This window comes from Rhipicephalus microplus, unplaced genomic scaffold (genome assembly GCF_043290135.1).
Source record: "Rhipicephalus microplus isolate Deutch F79 unplaced genomic scaffold, USDA_Rmic scaffold_15, whole genome shotgun sequence".
Lineage (NCBI taxonomy): Eukaryota > Metazoa > Arthropoda > Arachnida > Ixodida > Ixodidae > Rhipicephalus > Rhipicephalus microplus.
Window position 1 is genome coordinate 22,323,283 of NW_027464588.1, and position 22,653 is coordinate 22,345,935.

Sequence of the window (22,653 nt, forward strand, 5' to 3'; positions counted from 1 at the left end):
TTCAATTATGTCCTTGTCTTTTAATTTAGAGAGTGTTTTTCCTTCTTCAGCACATTAGTGGTCATGGACCCAAGCGGTGGCGGCGCACGCTACCCTTGTTGTGATCTTGTAACACCTTTCGTTGTAAAATCTTGCCCTTTCCTTCGCTTTGGCTGTGCTACGTACAGACAAATCACGGAAAATACACTCCAACCTCATTATAACAAAGAGGCATCTTACATGAAAAGAGGTTAGTTATAACCAAAAATTTGTTATAAAGGTACATTCTTAGCACTATTTCTATTGCAAGAATATCCTTCATTTACTTCGCTATAACCGATATTTCATTGTATCCAGGTTTGAGTGTATTTGCAAATCCAGAAGCGAGAGGATAAAAGCGAGCGGTGGCGGAGGGAGTAGGTGAGTAGGATAGCGACACCAATGAAGAAGTTATGTTGATCAAGTGATCCTGGTGGGGTGGTCAATTGATCTGAAATAATAGAATGATGACTCTGAGAAAACAGTGAAAAATTGAGAAGCGTTGCCAACAGGCCGATAGCGGAAGAGAACAACGACCATCAGCGCTGCAGTTTGTGAGAATGTTTCGTGAAAGAGAAACATTCGAGATACGTCTCAAGAATTGTGGGCTGGATACATTTGCAAATGGTCAAAACAGTGTTCTTCAATGCAGGAGATTGCATATGTAGAGCGATCAGTTTGTTTCCGTTATTTTAAACACCATCCGAGTTACACTGCGAGTTATGAGTAACTATTTTTGATAACCGAGTGTGTAGGTTCGTGTGATGCTTGCAGCCTTAACCAAGATTATACTTTGCGTTAGGAACTAACTGCTCTGAATGTCTTTGGACAACAATTATCATTCGTTGCTGCCCAAAAAGAGCCTACCCTAAATTATCTGTGCTTTTGTAGTGCATGTAGAAGGGGCCGGTTTGTTGGCCCTTGGTACCTGTCTGGCGATTGCCTCCTTATATACAGGATCAGTGACAGTAATATACAAAATATCACAAGAACTTGTGAGCAGATTACATGAGCTTGGGAGCAGGAACACCAAAGATGTTTCAATGTCACTGGGGCCAGCAATAAAGTATACCTGTGGTTTTACGTCCGAAAACCACGACATGGTTACGAGACATGTCGTTGTAAAGGGCTTCAAAAATTTTGACCATATGATGTTTCTTAACACGCACCGACATCACACAGCACACTGGCTTCTATTTTTTTCCCACTAGAGCCTCCGAACTAACGTTTCATGACTAAGAGCTGTCTTGACGGCTAATGAGGAGAGTAGCAAGTTCTGCAATACATTTATTCTTTCAGGGTTTACGCCGTAAGTGTATGGCATTGCATCGGCTTTTGCTTGCGCATCCGAGCGTGCCTCTAGCAGTGCAGCTAGTTTGGTTTCATCGTTCGGGTGCTTTTCGCTTCTTGCGCCCGCAAAACTGATGGCTGTGTGGTTTATAATCTCTTAAAGAGTGACCGCTTGTTACTTTCTCCTTTATTGCTCCCCAGAGCACAATTACATCTGTTTTTATGAGGCGCTACATTACACAAACAATGCCGCCCTGGTTGTGTTTCCTGTTTTGGTGACTCTGAAATGCTAACTCTCTCTTTTTGCCATTAAAACGAATAATTATTTTACCTTTTTCACTTGTTCTCGTTTTTTTTTTATAGGTGCACGACCATAAGGATTTTTTTCCGCACTTTTACTCACTTCACTTACGCTATTAAAGTGTGCGCCAGTTTATTTGCTGCTTGCGAGTCCAGCAAAATAGTACTCTGGTGTGCCTATTTTTGTATGTTTGCAAGCTATGTTTATCGAAAGTAACTTACCGTACTTACTCGATTCTACCGCGCCCTCGATTGTAACGCGCACCCGATTTCCACAACGAAAAAAAAAAAAAAAGTAGGACATCAATTGCAAAGCGCACCCATTTTTTTCGCTGGCCCGAACGATCACACCACTCGAAAAAACAACTCCTTTCGGGAGCGTCTTCCATTTAAATATGAGGTACGGGGCAAGCTTGTGCCCATCTGACGTGTAACAGAGCATTGCCGTCACTGTAGTTTTACCGTGGACCGATGTCAGCACGCGAACTTCCTTCGTCTCTTCTTCTCGACGGTTGTGGTGCCAGGCATGTCGAAGTAAAGAGGCGTCTGATCGACATTCCCGATTTGCCCAATCAGGTAGCCGTTGTTGTGCTGCAAGTTTAGGACGAACCTCTGAAAACTGTGAAGCTTTTCATCGTACTCCTCCGCAAAACTTTTCGCATATGCCCGTTCACCTTCGGAGGGAAAAGCCTTTCCTCTTCATAAAGTTAGTTAGCCAGCACCCGCTCGCTTTAAACTAGCTCCGCGTTGGACCTTTTTCTAAGACTAATTGCATAGCCCGCACTTGGAGCAGTTCTGTCGTCACGGGTCACTGTGCCGCTCGCTGCTCAAGCACATACTCGCCGAGCAGTTTTTCAATTTGCGGAAACCGACCCTGCAGTAGTCCACTGGAGCCTTTGCGTGAAGCTTTGCTGTCGACAATCTTCTGCTTTTGTTTCCGCCAGTCCCGCACGTACGTTTCGGGAACTCCGAACGACCGCGATGCGGCCCGATTTCCGTCCGTTTCTGCACCCGCGATGACGTTTCTTTTAAAAGCGGCATCGTAGTGCACTCGAGTTTTTGGAGTCGGCCCTTCCATGCCGTGGATGCTAATGCACTACAAGATGACGAACTTCTCAGCACACGTACGAAGTGCTGCACATGGGAAACACATAGGCAGAAATGGCCGACGCGCCATGCCAACGCACGAAGGGGGCGGCCATTTTGGAAATGTCGATGGCAATAGAATGACCGTATTCATTTTTTTTTTCGTACTCGATTCTAACGTGCATGCGATTTATGAACTCGCTTAATTGGAAAAAAAGGTGCGTGTTAGATTCGAGTAATTCCGGTAGTTCTAAAAAAATCATACGAGTTTCTTTTTTAGGATTTTGCTTGATGCTTTATGGTCCCTCAAAACAATGAGAATTATTTTAAAAGATAGAATAGCCCAAAAATTTAGTTCAGGAATAAAAAAAATAAACATCTTTGGAGGCTATGTCACAAAAAATTTGACCCTCACAGAGTTAAACTTCTATAGCAAAATGCGCAGTTGCTTTCCTTTTCAGTTGTGCGTATGCTTGCTATAGTGCAGCTGAAAAAAAAAAAAAACACTGTTCTATGTATTCCTCTGGCAGCAAGGCCTGCAAACTCCACTACTCGAAAACACAGTCTTTCATATGGGCAGCATGTTACAGGAAGCTTATCAAACAGACCTAAAGGTACCAGGATATTCCGTTTAACAAGAGTTCCATTTACCAAGCGACAAACAAGCGTGTAGAATTCAAGTACGAGACCAATGATACCAGAGGCAGTTTCATTTAATAAGCAGCAGTTCCATTCAACAGATTTCCCGTATACTGAAAGCCTTCTGTAGTTTGTTATACAGACAATTCCGTTATAGTGGAGGTTAAATTGTTCCCCAGTGTTCATCACAGTCTATATTTACTAGTATGCTCACCCGTGCTTGCCGGAGAATCGGCTGTTGAGACTGGTGACACTATGTGTGCACCGTAACACCTGGCCATCTCCTCGTGGATGATGCGCCTGTAGGCTGCCAAGTCCGGGCTTGGGAAAAGCGGCACTGCCGGTGCTCGAGCACTGGGGATTTCTGTGGCGCCCCCCGTGTCCTCGCCATAGTCAGACTCGCCTGATTCATCATCTTTGTCATTCGATTCATCACCTTTGTCACTTTCAGGCTCCTGTTCTAATCTCCTGCAACGAGAAAAACGAAAGTGTGGACTGCAAACTGAAACTTGAAGAAGACTCTTGCACACCAATGTACACCACACCACAAATAAGGATGGATTTCTGCCACCATTCAGTTATTACTTGTGGTTTTACGCCAACGAACCACGATACTGTGATGTAAAACGAGATGAAACATAACTATTTGCTAGTGTATTTACACAGATCGATCCAGAAAGAGAATAGCAAGCACAGCAGACATGCCACTCCTTTTAAGTAGTCTTCTGAACACAGAATATGTCAAGCCCAGAGTGTCAGAATGGTTTAGGTGGAGCGACGATGAATTGTAACGAGAAATCCGAGACCTCCTTCCCTTTCCCAAATGGCTGTGTGCGTAACATTGGTCGTTTCAAAGCATCGATGAATGCCTGTTACAAGCCCCACTGTTAAGTGCCCCTAGGCCATATTTACTTTGTGAATGAGCGGAGGGCCCACTACGTGTCCGTAGGGCAACACGCGAACCTACCCAGCTGTTCACTTTGTTGATGGTTCTGCTGCTGATTATGGTTAAATATGTGCGAGGACCTTATAATGGGTGGCCTTTTAGAGCACCCACTTTTTGCTAAATTCACATATTTTGATGCCTGGCGAGACTGTATGCTTCTGCCACGCAATATATGAAGCGTAAGCTCTTTCCACTACATGACACTGATATAGTGCTTTTTTTTTTTCCGAGGCTATTCTGACAAATATTGCGACTCTGTGGTAGTGTGACACTTGCTTGCCATGCAGACAGCATCGCTCGCCACTTGCACCCTGAAATATTTATTTTATTTGCATCTTATTCTTTCGGTCACGGATAAAGTGATTTTTCACTCTCAACAAATGACTCCGATGTCCCGATTTTTGCAAAATGAGCTCTCCAAAGTTATCACATTAAAACTGACTTCTACTTCTTGGCACATGTCCTACAATTAAACAGCAGGTGCTTCCCACTCACCTCCTAGTGAGCTGGAAAGCTCTATTAAACGCTTAATAGATAACCCGGTCTGCCACACATAGGTCGTTCGGCCACACACACCACTCCCATTCTGCAGGGAAGAAAGGAGCGTTTTATGCAAAGAAAGAGCTTCATCATTTTTAGGCACGAAGCTCCTTAACCCGGCACTTCAACGTCACCACCAAGCGAAGCTCTTAAGACCAGGCAAGCGTGCCAAGCAAAACAGCTGCTGCGCGGGCGCGGCGTCAGATGGCGCGTGCACTCACTTAATCAATGGTTCCCACCACCATGCGCAGCAGACACTCTCTTTACATGAACTTCAGTGCTCTAATGCCATTGTACGTGAAAAAAGCACAAGTCTGCAGGGCACTTCCTTGAAATCGCACAAAGAAAGCCTTTGTCAGCGGGCTCATCGTCTGTATAACGAAGACCTGTGCAAACGTGCGCAGATTGTGACACGCTTGTTTCAGACAAAAGAGATGCAGGCCATTATCCAAGAATGCAGGCAGACCGAGCACGTCAACATACTGTAAAATAACAAAATGGGCCACAGCACCTCAACATCGGTGCTGACTGCAGTTACGAACGAGATTTTATCGAGTGAACTTCTGGACACAGTGGCCGCGTACACGATAGACTTCGGTTCAAGAACAATCTGTCTCGCATCGATGGTTCCTTGCAATGAGACAAAACACGAACAGAACACGCAGTCCGAGCGTTCAAAAAAGCATTTCCCAGTGCTGACGACCACGCCGAGTTTGAATTGCGCGGGACGTGCAAGAGATACATGCTCGACAACGTGCCGGCTTTTGGAGTAACAAACGGATTCTGCTACTCGCCAAAACCGCAATAATTGCCGAGGCTGAATCTCATCGAGGAAAGGCTAATCTTGCACTGGATCTCTCTCGTGCACATGCGATCCCTTTCATGTACACCGTCGAATGTCCCCGCCGCATCACCGCTCGCCACCTTACCATTTTCTAGAAAGCCAGCAGAGAGAGCGGCAGGCACATAGTCGTTTGAGTCCTATTTCTAAGAAGCTATTTGTACACTGAACACCTGCTGGTTTTAAAAGTACACAGGGGGCCTTCACGGAGCATTCTGTCAGCACGAGGTCATGACTTAATGAGCACGTGCACTGTTACAGGAGGCAAGTTGGTGTGATTTCAATAAATCAGTCTGTTACAGATGAGTTCGGCGGAAACCCGCAAGGTGGCGGAGGGATTAAAAAAGGGGAAAAAGACAATCACCCATTTGCAGCATGAAGGTATAAGAAAATCCGTAAGGATTTGTCAGAAAGAAAAGTTTCTTAGTTCCTAAAAAATTCGTCCTGGTGCGAGATTCGCACTCGGGACCAACGCCTTTACGGGGCGGTCGCTCTTCCAGGAAGCTAGCAATTGGCACCGTGAGAGCTAATTCATCGACAACTCGAAACATATGGACACAAGGATTTCCTTGTGGCTTCCTGCTACAAACAGGTAATTGTCTTCTCTTGCTTTCCAAATCGATCTGTGTTCATCCTGTCCACTTGTGCTCTGACATCTTGTCCCAGCCACAATAAAGCAGTTTAGTTTTACAGAATAATGTCTTAACTACATCTCTTCTCTCAAATGTTGAACAAAGTGTGTGTGTGTGTGTGTGTGTGTGTGTGTGTGTGTGTGTGTGTGTGTGTGTGTGTGTGTGTGTGTACGTGTGCTAACCATTTGGATTTTAGAATGTTTGCAACTACTCTCTCAAATCCCCTCAAGCTCTCGAAATACTTCATAGCATGCAAAGGCATTGCACACTCATTTTGCAACTAGTCATTTTCTCGGCTGTCACAGAAAAAAAACTTCCCTAACCAACTAAAACTTACTAACGCACGCAATATTCATACAACACACACACACACACATTATATATATATATATATACATATATATAGATGAAATAGATGATCAGAGTTTCTTCCGGCTACCGTAATAAAAGTTATAAACTTCGAGAATAGTGCAGTATAGGAAACAAAACAATAAAGTATTTATTTAATCCTAACAGTTTCGGCTGGTGGACCAGCCTTCTTCGGAGGATCTGAGTGAAATGGTACAAGTTCCCGTTGCAGAGGATCACCCTCACAGTTTGAAGACCCTCCAAAAAAAAAAAAGAGACAAACAGGCGAACGAGGTAGTAACAGACAACAAGAAGCTGAAGAAGGAGAGGAACTAGAAAGGAGCGACGGAGAGCCGCCGGAAACGAGCGGGTAATTCTGGCATTGTTACTGGGTATAAGTAAGAGGTCCGGCGGCTGGCCCGCGGCATCGGGCCCCACACACAACACACACACACACACACACACAACACACACACACACACACACAACACACACAACACACACACACACACACACACACACACACACACACACACACACACACACACACACACACAAGAAGCATACGACCCGCTCCAGCTTTCGGAAAATAATGGCCACGTTGGAAAGCTAATGTGCCCTCTCCCCCTCCCTCCACTTGCCCTCTCTTACAGAAAACTGTACAACCAGTCATACTGAAAATAAATGAATGGGTATTCTTGTAAAGGATGAACAAACAAAAACGTAAACAAAAATAAAAATAAAAATTAAATACCAAAAAGTACTCAGAAATGAAAATAAAGTCTAATAATACTAACATACGCCCTTTGGTTCACGTAGCATCGAATTGGTTTAGTTTCACGCGCTATATTGACCAACTTACGTGTGCGACTTCACGTATGTATAAATAAATTGAGTAATTCAATTTCCGTGTTTCACGAAATGTCGCGGAGGCACGTCAGTCGCCCAGGGCTCTCGTTGATTCCGTGGGTAAGTGATCTGAATTTCTTTATGAAGTATGACTCCCGCTGTTCGCGCTCCCGTGTGTTCTGGAAGCCGGATTGTAGGGGTATGACACTTGCGCGTTCGAAAGAGTGACCAGGAAGATTGATATGTTTGGAGAACGGCAAATTGGGGAGGCCCTTTACGTGTGCCCTGTGGTTGTTGAAACGCAAACGGAACGCGGTTTCCGTGTGTCCAATATATTCCTGTTTGCACACCTCACAGCGAATTTTGTATACCACATTGGCTGAGTCACAGTTAAGGTCGTCTTTAATTTTGTACACATAGTCTGAACAGGAGGCTTCGGCCGTATCTGTGGTCACCATGTGTGTGCACACCCTGCAGCGAGGTTTCCCGCACGGTCTACAGCTCTGATGGTGGTCGGATTTGTGTGTTTTCGCCCTGACCAGTAAGTCTCTCAGGTTTTTATTTCTTCGGTAAACCACCTTGGGCGGAGTCTGAAAAACGGCAGAGAGGCGACTAGTCTGTTTAAGTATGTTGAAGTGGTGGGTTAGTATAGAATTCACCTGAGGGGCGGTGGCGCAGTATGTGAGGATTAAATTTGCCCCTGAAGTTATATCATCTTTATTCCCGCCTTTTTCTCCCATTGTAGATTCTCGGTCCAAAGAGCGAGCGCGCTCAATTGCATTGTCAATTATTTTTTCTGGGTACTTTTGACGCAAGAAGGCTGCTCTCAATTACTGTGCGTGGGTGTCAAATTGCATAATTTCAGAGCAAATTCTTCTGTATCTGTGGGCTTGAGAGTAAGGAACACCTGTTTTGCAGTGATGGGGGTGACTGCTATGGAAATGCAGATACTGTTGGCGGTCAGTTGGTTTTTTATACAGAGAAGTAGATATGGTGGTGCCACTGAGTGATACAGTGACATCCAGAAAGTGAACACTATTCTGCGAATACGTGTGCGTGAATGTTATCGAAGGATGCAGGGAGTTGAAACCGGAAATTAATTTGGAAAGATTATGTTCACTATCGGCCCACACGAAAAATATATCATCGAGGAAGCGTCGGTAAAATATAGGTTTGAATGGAGAATTTTCGAGGAAAGGAATCTCCAAAGAGGCCATGAAAATATTTGCGTAATTTGGGGCCATTTTGGTTCCCATGGCAGTTCCGTTTACTTGCAGATAATGTTTTTGGTCGAATTCAAAGTTATTATGTTTAAGTACAAGATTTAGGAGCACCTCTAAAGCGCTTTCGTCGAATTCACTCGTCGATTTACTTTTTCCATAGGCGTCGACTGTGGCGGCGATTCCTTCGGTGTGGGGAATGTTTGCGTACAGTGATGAGACATCCATGGTGACCAAATAGCACTCTAGAGGTACCACAAGTTTTGAGACTTCTCAAAGGAAGTGGCTGGTATCTTTGATGTATGATGGGAATGATTGTGGGATGTGCCTAATCAGAGAGTCAATGAAACTAGAGATTTTTTCAGTAGCAGTACCGTTGCTGGAAACTATGGGTCGGCCGGGATTGTTAATCTTGTGAATTTTGGGTAGTAAATAGAAACGCCCGGAAGACGATTTGCCAGGTGACATCATTTTAAGCATAGGGTAGGTTATCTTACCACTTTCAAGTAATGATATTAGTGAGGCCTTAATAGTACTTTCATACTCCTCTGTCGGATCACAAGGGAGTTGTTTATAGAAATTTTCATCTGCCAATTGGCGAAGCCCTTCTTTGATGTAGTCAGTCTTGTCGAGTACAACCACAGCACCACCCTTATCAGCTGGTTTAATAACGATGCTCTGGCTGTCACTTAAACTGCGCAAAGCCTCCCGCTCCTCTTTGGACAGATTGTTGCGAATGGGTCGGTGATTGATTGATATGTGGGGTTTAACGTCCCAAAACCACTATATGATTATGAGAGACGCCGTAGTGGAGGGCTCCGGAAATTTCGACCACCTGGGGTTCTTTAACGTGCGCCCAAATCTGAGCACACGGGCCTACAACATTTCCGCCTCCATCGGAAATGCAGCCGCCGCAGCCGGGATTTGAACCCGCGACCTGCGGGTCAGCAGCCGAGTGCCTTAGCCACTAGACCACCGCGGCGGGGCGCGAATGGGTCGGTGCTTTTCATATTTCATGATTATATCACCTTGGACGGCTGAAATGTACATGTCTAGATATTTGTCTCGTTGTTCACCTGGAGTCCAAGATTTATCTGAAAATTGATTTTGTTGCGTGCTGCTTCGATCATGAAAATATTCTTTTAGACGCATGGTTCTGACAAAGTTGTCCAAATCTTGGTAAAGTTTAAACTCATCAATTTCGCCAGAGGCGGGGCAGAAGGTTAGACCTTTTGATAGCAGCTTTGTTTGCGCAGGTGTCAAAGATTTGCTGGAAAGGTTAACCACATTGGTGACATCGGTGCTCTTTTGTGAAGATTGACGAGAGGTAACAGGTTGATCTGTATACGTTGTGGGAGGATTGCTGGCGGAGTATTTTAAAGTTGGCCACGCACCGTCTCGCCTCTATTTCTTGTCCTTCTTGCCCTGAATTGTCAATCTCTTTTTCCTTTGTATTTGGCCAGCTCTTCTGTTTCTGACTGCGTCAAGCTTGACTGTTTTAGTCGCGCCTTTTCTTCCTCTAAGTTCCACGGCCTTATGTGTACTGTGTTGTATTACGACCTGTGTAAGCCTAATAGATGCATCTTTTAAGATATTGCTACACTGCCGCTGCTCATTTTTGTTGAAGTTATTCATTGCGGGTTGCAGTTGAACAGTGAGACCCTTTGGTGCGAATCCCGATGAAATATATGTTTTAAGGTTTGAAGCATGCATTTCAAACCTCACACGCTTATCAACATTCTTTCTTGAGGCCATGAAATCACGAGACCAACATGTGCTGGAGCGGGCCGTACTTGACGGGTTGTTGAGTCAGTCCCTGCGTGGGGGAGAACCACTGTCACCGGAAGCCTCTGGGTGGCCCCGAGTCGTGTTGTAGGGGCTTTTGCTTCTTGATCTATGAGGAGCACCCCTCGGCGCTCGTGGTGATGATCGTCAGCACAGGATCCCGCTTGCTTCGCGGATGCTGGGGTTCTCAATCCGGGAATGACAATGTTCTCTCGGTGGGCCCGGCAGACCTAATGGTGCATGGTCAAGCCAGGTTGACGGCGACCTCACCATATTTCGCAGAAGCAGCGATCTCAGGTGGCTGGCGATGAGGGCAACACCCTCAAAACTTGGGTGTATACCATCTGCCGCCAGAACCCGGCCAGGCGGAAGCCATTCCAAGGCGTGATCGATGTAGAAGAGAGTCCCGCTTCGACGACAGTGCAATCGAAGGAGGTGGTTGAAGTGGCCCGCTTCTCTGTTGAACCGTACGAAGGGCCGGTTGAGGCACGCGCGCCTGTGGTCTGGGGCCCTCGGTAGCACCAATGTGGTGAAGATCTTTTTAATCTCCGGCCGCTGCTCCACGATTCGGCTCACCATGTCCTTGTATTTTTGAAACACTGCAGTGACTGGAAGGAGGCTATGTCATTCGTACCCACGTGTAACACCTGAGTGGTCACTGCGCGCGGAATAAAGTCCAGCAGTGAGAGTGCTTCCTGCATAAACAGTCCAGATTGAGTCACGAAGATGGGCGTGTTTGTTCTACGGGGGTCAAAATGGTTGTAGAGATACTTTGCTTGAGAGTCACCGATGATGGCTGTCGTTGAGGGATGGTCGGGGAACTTCCATGTTAACTGTTTCCTTGCAGCACTTGCAGTAGCCACGAGTATAAAATAGATGAAATAGATGATCAGAGTTTCTTCCGGCTATCGTAATAAAAGTTATAAACTTCGAGAATAGTGCAGTATAGGAAACAAAACAATAAAATATTTATTTAATCCTAACAGTTTCGGCTGGTGGACCAGCCTTCTTCGGAGGATCTGAGTGAAATTGTACAAGTTCCCCTAGCAGAGAGTCACCCTCCCTCACAGTTTGAAGAGCCTCAAAAAAAAAAAAAAAAAACCGAGAAAAACGGGCGAACGAGGTAGCAACAGACAACAAGAAGCAGAAGAAGGAGAGGAACTAGAAAGGAGCGACGGAGAGCCGCCGGAAACGAGCGGGTAATTCTGGCATTGTTACTGGGTATAGGTAAGACGCGCTGCCAGCGTCTTATATATATATATATATATATATATATATATATATTTTTTTTTTCACCCACTTTTCTTCACATTTACATTAAAATTCGATCTAATATCTTTCCCTATACTTTCCTTGGCATTATTGTCTGTTATATATGTCATTAAAATTGTGTAAAACACTGAAAAACGAGCCCTTAAGTATACACTTCTTTCCTATATATATATATATATATATATATATATATATATATATATATATATATATATATATATATATATATATATATATATATATATATATATATATATATATATATATATATATAATCATTGGATACCGAAGCAAAAGATTTTAGACATACTCCGTAAGGTGTTCCGGCAATGATTCCGGTAGAACAAGAGGAGACACATTCCTTGTTGCACGCTTCCGCCTCAAGTTCACATTGACGGGAAGTGTGAACACCTCAGGGCTGCCACTCAGTTCAGGTGTGCCAGCTGCAAGTGAACATAGTATAACCTAGTTAAGTAACTGCTATATTTTTCTTGCATATAAACAACACCTCTAATGAAAACCCGACAATAAAAAAAAAGTTTCACCACAAGGGTGAACCAATGAATGCAGTCGCAACAAATCATGACGTTATAGAATTAAGACTTGGCAGTGAACTTATTTTGAATCGATTGTTTTATTTCCACAAAGCAATCGTTTAAAGGAACACGGCTGCACCAGAGCACAAAGAAGTTTTTGTGGTGCGTCATCTCAACATGAAGTACATAAATGGCAGAGTACAGCATGTAAAAGGGTATACTAGCCACTTGCTACGCCCGTCGAAAAGGCGTGTGCACAACACCGCTTAACCTGCGCTCTTACAATCAAAGTTGCTAACTGCTGCTGAAGCGAAGCAACACTGCCTGCTAGGAATGAAACTACTGAAGCAGTCTAGTCATAATGCCCTCGGGTCAATAGCTTTCGCCACAAGACACCGAGACTGGGTAACAGCTGCACCACTGGAAAAGCTCCAGCCCCACCGTGCCACCTGCTAGCACCACCTATAGTGCTCATTATACCCGCATTTTTTGTCATTCGAAATAATGTGCATTAAATTTATTCAAAATTCGTAGGCTATCGCAATAGTTTGAGGGTGTGGAGGAAAAACCCGACGTGAAAACAGCTCAATTAGGGGGGAGGGGGGTACTGACTTTATGGTGTTGAACATGATGTGGTTGAAGAAAATGCTGTGTAGGTCATCCGAGTTCCCTTCACAGTGGCTCTCTCCTTTGTTAATACTCTTGTACCCAAATTAAAGATCTCATTCGAAAGGTTCGGAGCCAATCACAGTTTTTACACTTTTGCAATAGTGCTGAACATTACTGAGATTATCCGCAGTCATGGCAGAAAACTAACAACAGACCTGCACATGATGCATGCCTATACTTTTATTTCCATGAGAGATAACTATAGCGACATGAATAAAAGCAGTAAGATGTCCTAAACCGTTATGGCTTTGTCTGTGAAACGCCATAATATGAAAAATTATACACTGCTCGTTGCTCGTATAGTTGTGCCAGAGTAAAACCACACAAGTCAAACCAGGAGTCAGTCAACTTTATGTTTTCAGTCCAAAACTATTTTTTGGCGGAGTTACACAGGAGACATCAGAGCGGTACTGTTTTGAAGAATGTCTTGATCGCACAGGACAGTTTTATCGCTCTCAAGTACTGGCATTATCGAGACTAACACTTGCACCTCGCCCTTATTTCTTGTGGCTTTTTTTTTATTATCAAGAACTTCGTGTCCCAAAAATAAATTTAATCGCCTGGCCGTGCTCACGCCTTGATTTGCAACAGCCAGAAAGAACAGCACATGAAAAACTGACACTACGAGGTCCTTATTAAGGAGTACTCACTGTAATGTGCTGGCGTGTCGGGGATCGGGAAGGCCACCGTTTTCTTGACGTCGATCGTAGCGCTTACCGGAGAATCGAGCTCTGAAGAGCTGTCATCTGAATGGAGGAATGAAGACCACAAAGGAGTCTCGTTTCATAGCCAGTTATCGATAGTCTTCAATAAAGACTGCCTTAAAGGCTTAGCAATATGGCTCTGTCACCAATGGAAAGTCGATAGAGGTCAACTACACTCAAAACTCGAACACTGGCATTATGAAGTATCAGTTATGATGAAAATAATTAAGAGTAAACTTGCAATATAAAGAGTGTAAAGAATGCACCTTCATAACGAATTTTCATATATCACAAACTTACTTTTTCTGTAGCATGACACTTTGTTGTAATAAGGTTTGAGTACATAATTAACGGGCTCTGCAGAGCTGAAGTCAATTATTGAACTGCTTTACAAACATTCATGAAAACTGCAGAGATAGATTACCTCTGAATTTTAACAACCTAGCATTATTAGAAAAAAAAAGCAGCTGTTATAGTGATTGATCAGGTATATCAGCTTAGGAGAACTGTCATTTGAAAAATAATAAAAATATCCAACTTTTTTTAACTATGTCCATTTCAAGCGATTTGTAGTACAGGCTAAGGAGAGTCACACGCCTCTTATGACATTTTTGTAAAGGTGTAAGCCAAAGAGTGAAGATTTTTGTTCCTTGTTACTGGATGTCAGACATCTAAGTTTTTTAATGTGTTTGAAAGTACTTTGTGATCAGAAAAGTACCCTACCTTGATCCTGTAAAGTTTATATAGAATCGAACCTTGTATGTATGCAGCTATTGGCAAAACAATTAGGAAATCATAGTTTTCCTAACGTACTTTGAACTGAGAAGCAAGAGTTCGATGATTTTATAACATTGTTTGTCGATTATCAAAAAAATAAAAAATCAAAGTGACCTGCTGCGTACTCAGGGCTGCTACTCTGTGACAATCACATCCAATCATCTTCAATTTTTCGCAGTTTTCGAGGTGTGAATGTTGCTCACTAGAAGTGTTGGTCACAAAAGAGATTCCCCGCTAATTGCAATGAACTCTATGGAGTAATATATCGGCCAAGCAGCACACAAAAACACCACGAGCTACTCAGAATTGGCATTAAAGCAGCGGTGGGTAATCACTTGATACGTTCCCAACCACTCGAGCCTCGTTACCAATGAGCAAGTGACTCTTTCGTTAGCGAGGCTAAATTTCTGTCCTTTTAATTTGATTGTCCTCTGGTTCAACCCGAACAGAAAGTCTCCCATAAATTAAAATCACTGGAAACAAGTTTTCCCCCACAGACACATTCACTTAAAGCAGCACTGACATCAAATTTCAAGATTCAGATGTGCCCATCATTCGATCACTTGGTATGCACAGGTCTTCTTGGCCAAATTTGAATGGCGTCCGCCACATAAAAGTTATTTTGCTTCGAGGTCAAACAGCGTAGAAAAGCTAAGGAGAAAAACGAAAAATAGACTGCCCTGCGACATACACTACTGCTACGTGTTCGGTGTGATACGTTCCACAAATACCACCCTGAGTGACAATACGCTAGTAATAATGACGTCGACGATCTCCCAGTGTGTTTGGAGCAGACTCCCAGCCATATTCTCACTAGTCACTATCTTTGCTGTGTTGAAGCATGCGTGCGACTCATCGTGTCACATTGACTGATTTGCGTTGTGCTCCACTGCGTGTGAGTACGATCATTCAGAGCGACAATACGTGCCAGAATGTCAGCGAACCACTGCGTATTGAGAACCCGAGTCGAGGCGCGGAAAAAGCGGAAAGTGCGTGGCGTTCCATGCCTTTCCAAGACACGAACCCCAATGCAGCCAGTGTGTTGACTTCATATGCGCCGTTGGACAGAGGGGCTAGACGCCTGTGAAGAACAGCCGCGTTTGCTCCCTTCACTTTGTGGCTAGTTGCTACAGGGTAAATCCTGTGTTGATGAACCAGTTGGGTTTGACTGGCAGTATGAGGCTTTTTCTCCAACCGAGGCTATTTTTACCGTGTGCCCTGCTGTAGCTGAAAGCAGCCATTCACTCGCCAAACATCCGCGACATGAGGTGTGTAGTTGGTGTTCCTGAGCTCCGACAGAACGGCCGAGACTGATAAATACATAGCATTTAACGCGGAGCTTGTCAAGCAAGGATCGTCGCAAATCACGGCGATACCCAATTTCAGGTCGCTGTCATCATCACTTGCGATGTTGACCGCGAGGACGGCGAGGATGACGATGTTGGCGACACAGGCATGTCTAAGCATTCAGTGACACTGCTGGACCGACTGTACGTGCGCTCCTAGCAGACGAAACGCCAGTGTGACGTCCCCATTTTTTGTGAAAGCGGCATCAGCTGTGCACAAAAAGGATTAAAGAAAAAATTGCTGGAGTGGAAGCTCCCGCAACGCCTTGCCGGCAGAAGTGAAGCCAGTTTTTGCCTCTGCCAAGACGGCGGAAACATGCTTTTTTTCTCATAGTGCTTACTTAAAGATCAAGTGGTTTTGATATGTTATGTTATATGTTAGCTTAAAAACTTCTAGATCACTGGATGCAAACGACATGCAAATCCGCCCTATAAAGCACATCATCGACATTATTGCTCCTATTCTGGCAACACTGTACAATTTAGTGCTTGAAAGTAGCTGTTTTCCAGAAAAAATGCAAACAGCAAGGGTAATTGCCATACACAAGGGGGGCGATGAAAATGATTTGGGAAATTTTAGACCAATTTCTATACTCCCAATCTTATCAAAAGGCCTGGAAAAGATTATTCACGCACGACTTGTTCGCTTCCTAAATAAACACTCTCTCATTTCATTGGCCCAGTACGGGTTCTTGAAAGGAAAATCCACAGAACAAGCACTACTTGCTCAAAAAGAATGTATAATAGATGCCTTTGAAGATAAAAATATAGTACTAGGTGTATACATCGACTTCTCAAAAGCTTTTGATTGTGTGCAACATAACCTACTACTGTATAAGCTAGAACACTATGGCGTGCGTGGGAGGTCCAATGACCTTCTGCGTTCATACCTTCGCCATAGAAGTCAATTTGTCACAAATGACACTTTCGATTCAAAGACTAAACGCCTGAAGTCCGGGGTGCCCCAGGGCAGTATACTCGGCCCGCTCCTATTCATCGTCTACATAAACGACATTTTTTCCTCTTTTACTAATTGTAAGTGGGTAGGTTACGCCGATGATACAGCCCTTTTTTTCAGCGGAGTAAAGCCGGATGGGTTGGTATCTTTAGCTAATGATGCGCTTGCAGAAGTATCAGCGTGGTCAAAAAGAAATTCCTTGAAAATTAACACAAAAAAGACTCAAGCCATAATTTTCCGCACTAGAAACAGAGTTATTGAACTGACAAAAAAGTTGTATCTTGATAATGACGAAATTAGTGTTGTTAGAGAGATCAAAGCTTTGGGTGTCACTTTCACAGAAACATTGTCGTGGAATAAGCATGTGCAAAATGTTTGCAACAAGTTAAATTCCGTCACTGCATTAATTAATAAAAACCGTCAAATATTACCAGTAAAAGCTAAACGTCTGATATATAATGGATTATTTTTATCGACATTAAATTATTGTCATCTTGTATGGGGTACTACATCCTCTGACAACTTGAAAAAACTCGGTATATGCCAAAAACGCGCAATTCGTGCAATAGCCAACGTTTCGTATGCTACTCATACTGCCCCTTATTTTGAAGCATATAATATACTCAAAGTTAAATTCGTCTACGCATTCCGTCTTTCCTGTACATACCGTCTCGCCATGAGGACTAATAACACCGAATTCATCAGTTCGTTTCGCCTAGCAAGACGTCACTATACATATGACACAAGAAGTCAGGATGACTGGTTCCAGCCAATATGCCGCACAAATTATGGCAATCAGTCTGTATCGTATCAACTAGCCGTAATCTTAAACAAATATACAAAACATGGCATAGCCGCTGAGTCGGCCTCAGCACGCACCTTTCGCTCATTCTTATCGGGTGAAGTTTAGACTTCATTTCACACTAACATCTAGTCGTATTCATCAGTCGCAGAATGATACGCACGGTTCATCTGTTTGCACATGGCGTTTTTTTTTTCTCTTTTTTTCTCTTTTTGACTGCGTGCGTTTGGCTTGCTCATTCTCTTTCGGAAATTGTTTACTTTTTTTGTTTTTTTTTTTTTTTCATATGAATTTTTTTTTTTTTTGTACTGTGCGTTGAAATTGTAATCTTCTTTTCACCAATAGGACTTATTATCATGGTCCACATAATAAACCGAGGCTATAACATTTCTCATACTAGAGAAATGTGCTCAGTGTTGGTAACTACTACCTGTTTTAGATTTCGTTCAAATGACTGTTACGTTCATGTCGTTTACCAATGACTACGGCATGTTTTTTAACGTTTTTTATGTTCTCAGTGTAATACTGATTTTATTGCCTTTGCAGTTTTTTGTTGGACTATTTATCAACTTCTGTTGTACACGTAACATTACCTACAACTGTTCGTGTTTTTTCTTTTTTGTCCTTTTTTCCATAAGTCTTATGAATGTGTATTACTATGTATAATGATGTATAAAGACAAGTCCTCCCATGTTTCTCCTAGAAATCGCTACATTTGCCTCTTCCTGTCAATGTGCATTCAAATCAAATGTTTTATTTCCAGCAAAATCAATTTTTGTGTGGTTGATCATTGTTACTGCTGGACTTTGTAGGGGGCCGGAGCTTTGTCAAGCCGCAGTACTGCGGCTTTTTTTCCGTCACCCCCCATATTTCTCTATGAGAAATAAAAGTTGATTGATTGATTGATGTATATGCTACGTCAGTTCTATATTGAAAGATGGTTGTTCCCGACGAAATTACACACAGAAACGAGTATGGATGACTGAATCTTTAAAGAACTTTGCCTCCAATTAGAGGCTCACTAAGGAAAACTAGTAACTGTAAGACGCACTTGGAGCTTTATGTGACCCAGAAAAGTTTCCACATTAAACTCGTTGGGCGTTCAAGGGAAACGCTTCGTTTTTAATCGCCATCTTGCCAGAGGAACGGCTTCACTTCTGCGCAATCATTTCCACTCCAGCATTTTTTTTAATCCTCCTTGGCTGTGCAGCGGCCTCGACGTGACTGCGAGGTAGCGCTGCCAGCACTACAATTTGGCAGGTTTTCCACCTATTTTGAACCACTTACGATAGTGAATATATTATTATTAGAGACACTCATTCATCACTCAGATGCGTTTTCGGTCGCAAATCGCTACTAGGGGGTCGATAGCTACTCGTTGATGCAAAAATCTTGACATGAGTAAATTTGATGACTTCATTTAGATTGACAAACTGCACTCTAAGAACTGTGTTGCCTTAAGTTTGACTGTCATAAGTTCATTATTATTATTAGCAGTGAAAATTAAGCTTGTAGTGCCATTTTTAAAATTTCACACTGTGGCGTCTTCACCCGCATTTTCTTTTCGCACACTTTCTCGCATAACAGGCCTCATGTCGCGGCAAGCGTAGTGTTTTCAGGACAGCAAAACTGTGCTTTACTAATGCGTGAAAAAACAGTTTGCTCTTTCATGTTCCTTTCACAATTGGCATCTTTCCCACTTTGTAGCCGTGACTTTGTAAGAGACCTCCACGCCAACATCTCGAGAAAAAATTATTTTTTTATTGTCTTCTGCCGCACAAACAACCAAGCATCCTCAGCATCGTTAATGCACCACCAATCCAAAGCAACTCAAATCTAAAAGGGATTTTTTGTTCAGAAAGTTTCTAAATTTTATCCCCCATCCTCCCTTAAAGCACACTCAAGTTACAGAAGGCTATTGCTACCTTGATTTTTCCGTTAATTTAACACTGTCTAAAACTCGATATGTAGCACTCGAACTTGAATTTTTTGTCACCCCAAGATTGTCCCTCACCAGACCACTCAGAGCTTCCATGGTCATCAGAAATATGCTTAAATTTTTGCAACCACATTTTTCTGAGTAACTTTTGGCAGTTTTTGTGCTTCTTAGGCATTGACATCGAAGTATGCAGCATGTACATACCGTATCGCATGGCAAGACCTTTGCTGGGATTCCTGTGTATGGTGCAGTCCTTGAAAGGGCTGCGGAACTGCTCAAAGTCAGGAGTCTTGAAGTCTGGCACTACAGATGGGGGCAACGGGCTGTAGGAGCAGCCACTTGAAAGGCTCGTGTCACTGCCTTTACGGTCGGTTGGAGGCAGGCTGGTCTTTGACCTGAAGGTTCACAGTAGCAGTGACAAGCAAAGAGGTGAGGGGTGAGTAAGTTCATATCATTAAGAAGCAAAACTAAATTCTGAGGCCTCCCACAGAAAACCCATTGTACCGTAAAACTGTGGTGGTAGGAACAGTGCATGTACAAATTTTGGGGTGATGGGAATTGTTTTTTGGTCCGGCAGAGGTTTACTAGCCCACAATGTATTCTAGGATGGTTGTGTACCGATTGTCGCCCTGGGGCGTTTGATATGAACCTCCGCTACGAAATACGTAAGACATGGAGCTGCTCCTGCTGTCACAGAATGCGCAACAAGAATGCACGGGTGCGGAAACCCAAGTGCGGGCTAGAGTGCCACACCGCCAGTTCGTCAGAATATACCTTCAGTCACGGAGTGTCCTATTATACTAAAGGTTGATTGATATGTGGGGCTTAACGTCCCAAAACCACTATATGATTATGAGAGACGCCGTAGTGGAGGGCTCCGGAAATTTAGACCACCTGGGGTTCTTTAACGTGCACCCAAATCTGAGCACACGGGCCTACAACATTTCCGCCTCCATCGGAAATGCAGCCGCCGCAGCCGGGATTCGAACCCGCGCCCTGCGGGTCAGCAGCCGAGTACCTTAGCCACTAGACCACCGCGGCGGGGCTATTATACTAAAGGTGACTCTGGTGCTAGCGTGCATGGGAGATGTAACACACGGCGCTTTAGCCAGAGTTTAAATGATGGGTAGTCCATAAATTTGTCTAATCTAATTTATCTCAGCACAATTTGGCTTCATGTGGCCTCAATCCACTTTGCCGCAAAAAATTTAGCAAAGGTCAAGCTGTTGCGCTACACCTTTCCGACTTTTCAGGCTCACCAATTCAAATCTGTTCAAGAAGCCCACAAGGGTCCCTTCATTTTTTTTTTTTCATTCAAAACAAAACCAAAACCCCGATAAAATCCACAAGTGGGTTCGAAGCCCGCAAGCAAAAAGCCTAGGAAATTCGTGTAGTATCCATCATTACCATGGGGGTTGAACAATCGCAGTGCCAGAGTCCTCTCTCGTCCATTTCAGTAAACTATGCCTTCAGTGACATGTCGTAGCCTCCAAGATTGCATGCACCAATTTTGAAAGCCTTAATGCACTTTCGTATGCCTTCATGTGTAGATTACAGATAACATTGACGTCGCACTCTTTTTTTTTTTTTACACGTCAAGGAATGCTGTGCTGTCGATGTGGCAGCCACGTGCGGATAACAATGGGGGCCGTGTCCTCGAGCATCGAGACATGCTATGAATGGTGGACGAGGCCTGAAAGATGAAGAAGACGGTCTCTGCGAAAGAGCTAGGCCTCGGAACGCCAACATGCACGACTATTGGGGACATGCAGACCTGAAAACTCTCCCATGGTGCTCGCATTGCCCTAAATCTTCCAAAAAAACATCAACACCACCGCGGTAAGAAAATACTGTTCAGCCCCTTTATGAGGGACGTGCAATGGACAGCAATTCTTGTCTTTTACACGAGGTGTCTTTTACATGCAGGGTACCATGCATTTCCCTGCCTAAAAACTTCACTGGAAAGTATTCAAAGCAGTTCGCGGCATTGTGGCCCCAAGACGCAGTAATAGAAATGTATGCCAGATTTTTTTTTTGATGCTCATATTCTTGATTGTCTGGCGATACAAAGTTCACATGATTCGAATATTTTTGGTGACACCGCAACATTCGTATCGCCAATGTTTTACTGTATGACACCCAGGCACAGCTAATGCACACTAAAACTGAGCTGTGCATCTACACAGTTGCTACGTCAAGGAGAAATCCCCAGCTTGAACAGCTGAAGTTCACCTAACCAAACGTGCAGCCCAATCCTAGCTCACGCGAATAAGGATCACTTGAGAGTGGTCACTAGCATTACTGTGCCATCACAAGCACGTGGTAACCTGTGGTGCCATTTGAAAAAAAACTATTCCGAAGCATGGCATAGCAGGACATCTCGGATCACTGTTCGCTATTCTTGGTCCTTCAATACACACCTAAATTTAAACACATGGCTGTTTTCGCATTTAACTTCGACTGCAGTGCAGATTCCGTGGCCCGAAATCGGACCCATGCATTCATGCTTAGCGTTAAAAGCTGCCATGGCAAGTAATGACATGATGGCATGACTATGCTACGTGCTGGGCTTGTTGGCAATTACTGCAATGCCGCAGGGGTTTTGGATCTGACAGAGGATGAAGCATTGTGTGTATGACTGCCTGAAGAGTCTTTGGCTCTACGCTTGATATAGCGTTGACCTGTACCACACAAATGAGCAAAATAATCACATATTTGAAGACCAGATAATTCTATCAACTTGAGTACTCATCAAGGCACAATGCGCATAAATCCATAAACTTACGTACTCATCAATGCACACTGTGTAGCTCATTGAAGAAAGGATTTTGCCACAGATTCAGTGAAAAAAGTGAAGTGAAAGGCTTTTATATAGGCTTCCAAGAAAGGTACTTCGAAGCACTGGCGCAGCCATATGTTGGAAATCAAGCCACTGCCACCACTAATGGGCACATTTTGCTTTACAGTAAAGCCTTATATGCATTGAGAGCAAGTTTGTGCTCAGAAGGAAAAACTAATTAAAACATTTTGAAGCAGACAAGGAACCCCTGGCAACTACCATCGACTAGAATGCACACCCACGCTTACAAAATGTGAATACAGCATAACTATACAAATGCCTTGAGTCTTCCACCGCCATGGCTCGCCCGCCTGCAG

General features: G+C 43.7%; 1 protein-coding gene across 4 annotated transcripts in view; it reads right to left on the bottom strand.

Annotated features, from left to right (window-relative positions):
* LOC142784710 (uncharacterized) overlaps positions 1-22,653 on the bottom strand; it is a 109,663-nt gene that overhangs the window by 25,395 nt on the left and 61,615 nt on the right. For all 4 annotated transcript variants that reach the window (XM_075883211.1, XM_075883213.1, XM_075883212.1 and 1 more), the window contains 4 exons: positions 19,702-19,892; positions 13,622-13,717; positions 12,077-12,209; positions 3,548-3,801 (listed from right to left, as the gene is read on the bottom strand). In XM_075883211.1, coding sequence (XP_075739326.1) covers positions 3,548-3,801; positions 12,077-12,209; positions 13,622-13,717; positions 19,702-19,892 — 674 coding nt within the window. The remainder of the gene's footprint in view (positions 1-3,547; positions 3,802-12,076; positions 12,210-13,621; positions 13,718-19,701; positions 19,893-22,653) is intronic.